Genomic DNA, 5,144 nt, shown 5'->3' on the forward strand with positions numbered 1-5,144 from the left:
TTGAGCTTCTAAATCGAGTAGAAAGACCGAGGTCAGCGAAAGAGTATAGAAATATGTTCTCGATACAGAAAATTGGTACAATGTTTCCCCAATATCCCCTACTGTTTTGTATTCTATATTGAATAGCTTAATAGTGTTTCTCTAGAAGCCACCATTACACAATATTCACTTGCCTCACCGTTGCATCACACGCCATTCGATCAATTTTACAATTAAATGACACTCCAGCATCCTAACAAGTCGCTTCCCGGCTCTGGAAATAATTTTCCTAGAAATGTATAAATAAATAAGACTCTCTGTTACCAGCTAGTGCTAGACCGTGCCGTAAAACCTCTTGGTCGGTCAAATTTCCCCTCGGGGTCTCCATTACGGACGCCCCTCCCTGCTCTATCGTACAACGTAACGGTAACGATAACGACGATGTTGTCATTTCTCGTTGATTGTTGATAACCGGTAACGCCTCCCACGGCGACAAGCATGCTGATTGGAGAATGTCCTGTCGTGCTGATTCTAATTGCTTCAAGTGGTTGGAGTAAATTATCGTCGAGTAATTGATTACTTAAGCGCGAGTGGTTGCTCAGCTCAGCTCTCCATGTAGAAGTTTGAGTTCACTTGATACAGTTTGTGTACTATTAATCAAACCACCTCGTAACAGATTGTACCACTCCACTGAAATAATGTAGCCAAAACATTTATTTTTAAGGACCACTTGGCGGCATCGTCATCGCGTTCGTAAGACTGCTTTTTATTTGCCCGGAACGTTTATTTTGGCAACATGCCTCCGCCAACCGAAGATTGCCACCGTGTTGACTCTGCTGGCTTGCTGGTGGCCACCACTTGGCACCGGTTCCGCAAACCAGTGCTGCGCTTGACGAATATTTTACGACCTGGCGCTTTTCTTTTTGCAACATCCGGCAGGCTTTCAATCCAAGACTTACCCGAAATGCAGTCCACCACCAGGCTTCCGAATGATAATTAGAGCTTCGGCCGTGGAGTGGCGCTGTTGTTCGCACAATTTACGACGTCGTATAAATGAAAATGTTTCTCGCGCCGCAAGTTATGCAACACAGAGCAAACACGACCAAAGTATTACAAACAAATTTATTGGCACGACACGGCCGCGGCGCCCAAGCTATTGAGGTTTGAGTTTTGGTTTGGTGCGACCTGAATCACAAGACTCGAGCAAATTTACCGTTGCGCCGAAGGATACTTTGAATTCGCCTGACGTGACTTTCCTTCAGTTGACAGAATTTGCAGTCCACCACCTCGACGTGCCAGTTTGCCTTGAGCACATCAATCAGCTTTTTGCCACCGGCGCGTCCCAGCGGGGTACAGTTCATCTGGAGCACTCTCAAGGGTCGGTGAAAGCCGAGCAGTTGGACCACCTTTAATTACATAAATGAAATTCAAGTGAGCACCTCTTGGAAGGACTCTCCCCGAAGGTACACTCTCATCAAAAAGTGCTTACCCTAAAGGCACCCTCCTCGCCCAACTCACAAGCAGTGACATTCAGCTCACGGAGCTGCTCCGTATTCTTGACCGCACCTCCGAGCATCAGTACGCCAGCCTCTCCAATCAGGTTATGGGAAATGTCCAAGCGCTGAAGTACTCCCTGGAACACGTTGATTCCATAACCAAAATCTTCAATTTCTTTCGCGTTCAAAAAATTTCCCGCTAAATTCACAACCTTCAAAGTGGATGGACATTTGCTGATGAATTTTCCTAGCAAAATTCCAGATCCTTCGCCGAGATAACAGTAGGAAAATTCCAAGGATTCAAGTTTTAGCTGCGCCAAGTGATTCAGCAAAATTTTAAGTTTATCGGTAGTCAGGTGACTTCGAGCCATTTTGAAGTGTTTCAGTTGTATCATCTTGTCAAGAGCTTCTACGAAATTTTCCACATCCTCCAGTGAAAACTGAAAAAATCTTCGTTCGTAACCCTTGAGAATCTCGTCCAGCCCAAAAATCAACGAAAGTGATGTCAAGTTCTCCAAGTGCCTCAATATCTTCAAAGAACCATGACTGCACAATTCGGCCGGAACATCGTACAATTTGTACTCTTCATAGCCCTCTGCGGGTTCAACCTTCTGCAGCGGAAGAAGCTGCGAAATCACCAGATTTTTAACGATCGGAGCCGAACTGATGATGATGTCCTCGAGGTCACCTTCGAACCAGTACTCGGGCCGTTCCCGTTCAATTGCTTCCGCTACCTTCAGCTCGATTCCTCGAGGTCTCCAGTAGATGTCTTCTTCCTTTTCCAACTTTAGAAAATGCACGAGAGTTTTAGTTTTCGCCTTGACGACCCGTTTCCAGAATGTTTCATTCTTGAAAAAAAGCAGAACTTCAAAAAGAAAATTCCAAAACAAAAGCGCACCCAAACTGTACCTCGCCTTGAAGCAGTTGCAAAACAGGAAGTTCAACATCCAGCAGGTGTCCAAAGTACTCCTTCTGTTCGCAGCTAAGCCCATCCGGTACGGGACCCCCGGAATACGCCCCCACCAAACACTCCACGGCCAGTGTGGCCAAACTGGCCGGGAAGAACGTCCGCGAGCAGCTCTCCGTTTCGGCCAACCATAGTGCTTCCGCGTAAGTGGCCCGATTTGCCTCGCTGGCTAGCTGGCGCGTCCTCGGGGACACCCGGTAGGCTTCCCAGGCGTTCCGGAGGCTCCGATCTGCCACCGTAAATCTCAGATGATGAACTTCTTCCAGCAAGTCAACTTGGGACATTTTTGTGCGCTAGCACCACACAAAGTGTTGACAAAGTTGTCGTCCACTGGCTAGGCTATAAATTAATTCAAGCTCACGACAGCCCCAGCTTACTTTGCGCGCCGGGGCTCGTTGATCCAGAGTTTCGTAACATCTTAACTTTCTTTTGCTCTCGGTGACTTTAGGTTGTCCGGAAAAATAATTGAGTTTATTGTTGCAAATGCTTAGATCCAACTTGGATCCTTCTTCAAAAAACTACCATGATTGTTTCGACACTTGAACAAATTTATTATTTAAATGGTTTTTTTATTAATGGTCATTCAAATTGAAATAATGTTCTACAAATTTTTATGCAAATTAGAATGCTGTCCTTAGGGCGCCAAGAAAAAAATGAAGCACTGCTCATCAAGCGGAAAACGATTTCTTGAGTTATGTTGTGTTTCTGTATAAATTTTGAGCGTAATTAAAGGCGAAATTGGTTAATTGATAATTGAGGGCTGATGTTGGCGGTGCAAAACTAATTATTTTAAATCACTGCACACTTATTGATATGTTGGAAAAAGTGTGGAGTATTAAATTTCAATTAATATCTTTTTTGGTAATATTTGGATGGAAGCAGTGCACTCTACTGCTGACTAAACCGTAAAAATAATGTCAATATTTTTATTTCGATTTTTACCACAAACTTCACCTTGAATGAGTAATTGTTTTTGCCTTCCTCACCTTACTGAGGAAAGGCTATAAAATCACTCGGAAAATGAACTTTTAATTAGACCTCCTAGACCTACCTTCATTTGTACATATCGACTCAGAATCACCAGCTGAGCAAATGTCTGTGTGTTTGGCTGTATGTAGACATGTGTACCAAATCAATGTCACTGGAATATCTCGTCACAGGCTCAACCGATTTTGGCCGGAATGGTTTTAATCGATCCGTCTTAAGGTCCCCTACGTTGCTATTTAAAACCAATAAGTTTGACTAAGTATTTTAAAAGTTATGTTAAAAAACTGTTACATATAAACATAAAATTATGGTAAAAGGGTGGTTTTTCAAGAAACCTTCACATACTATATATTTTTAGAAAGCACATGAGAAGACCTTTTAGGTGGATCAAAAAAAAGTGATCGGACTTACCTATCGAAAGTTACGAGCACTTAAGAATTTAGCCGATTTTAATAACCTCACTTTTTTCTTAATTTGTTTTTGTTTTCATATTCAAATGCACAGGGTGATCCAAAATACTTGTGAAATGGAAGTCGATGATCGATATATAGAGCTGTGCCGTGGTATTCAAAATTGGATAACCCAAAGAAGACTACTTTTTAATCAAAATCAAATGCTGGGTAAAACAACTACAGTAATCTGGGGCAAATCGGGACACATGGGGCGAATAGGGTCCTAATGAGTGTATCCCCTATCATCTATTGTCAATGACCATCGGAGTAAGCGAGATACACTCAATGTTCACATTTCGATGCCTCTGTGATCTCTTATGCTACACTACATAGGAAAACCAGCTAGCTTAATACAAGAGAGCACAGAGGCATCGATTTGCTAAGTAAAAAGTAAATCTTTCCCAGTTCCTAAGGGGAACACCCTTGAAGAGTATCGGGGCCGGCATTTACAAAGCGAATTCAGTGGCAATTTTATTCTCAACATAATGTTAACATTGTAGTGAATGAGTGTGGTAGAGAAGAGAGAGAGAGAGAGTTAGCGAAATAAGAGAGATCAGGTCAGCCGAGAGAGAAGTTGAAGATGTATGTGTGAGCAAACAAGAAATAAATCAGTCGTGTGTTTTGCTTTGGCCAGAAAAGACGCGTTTGTGTTTCTTATCCGAAACGGAAGATTTTCCGACAATTTGGAGTGAATACCGCTCAAGTCACGACAATGGCGCAATCAGCGCTCCCTCCGCGATACTTTATCAAGATATTAATAAGTTTTGTTGTTCTTAGTGATTTTAGTGATTATTTTTATTCAAAGTCTGGCTGTTGTGAAGTGTTTGCAAACCATGATGGCGTCGGCGTCCTCTGTTAAAGGCAGAGCACAGAAAGCTGCAGCGGTGAAATTTTTGTTGTTTGATTGATGGTAACTTTGTCGTGTTTTCCGGCATTCGATCGTAAATATTTTGGTGTAGAAAGAAACGTCATGGCTGCAGTCGGCCGCGGTGTCCCGTTTGATTGGTTTCACACACACAAAGAAACGCCGTGGCTGCAGCGTTTTCGTTCGATTTTTTCCCGCTAAGGTAAGGTAGTACAACTTTTGGTCGATGTGGGGCCGACTCGAGTGTTGGTCCCCGTATAGAGAATGCTCTACTGTCGGACCGATGTCAGCCCGATGTTAGGCAAACATTTTATTTTTTGTAGAACCAGTGCTGTAATGGAAGGATCTTGTATAAAAATACAGTTGTTGAGTTTTATTGTTGTTTCTTAACAGAACTA

At 42.9% G+C, this 5,144-nt stretch overlaps 1 protein-coding gene across 1 annotated transcript; it reads right to left on the minus strand.

The window, feature by feature from the left end:
* Positions 1-1,152: 1,152 nt before the first annotated feature.
* On the minus strand, positions 1,153-2,726 carry LOC6031085. The gene is made up of 3 exons (XM_001841881.2): positions 2,385-2,726; positions 1,469-2,323; positions 1,153-1,385 (listed from the first exon to the last, which is right to left on the minus strand). Exons 1-3 carry the CDS (start codon positions 2,724-2,726, stop codon positions 1,170-1,172), a joined length of 1,413 nt encoding a protein of 470 aa, XP_001841933.2. The 3' UTR covers positions 1,153-1,169.
* Positions 2,727-5,144: the final 2,418 nt, after the last annotated feature.

The sequence above is a fragment of the Culex quinquefasciatus genome, chromosome 3 (genome assembly GCF_015732765.1).
Source record: "Culex quinquefasciatus strain JHB chromosome 3, VPISU_Cqui_1.0_pri_paternal, whole genome shotgun sequence".
In the NCBI taxonomy this organism is placed as follows: domain Eukaryota; kingdom Metazoa; phylum Arthropoda; class Insecta; order Diptera; family Culicidae; genus Culex; species Culex quinquefasciatus.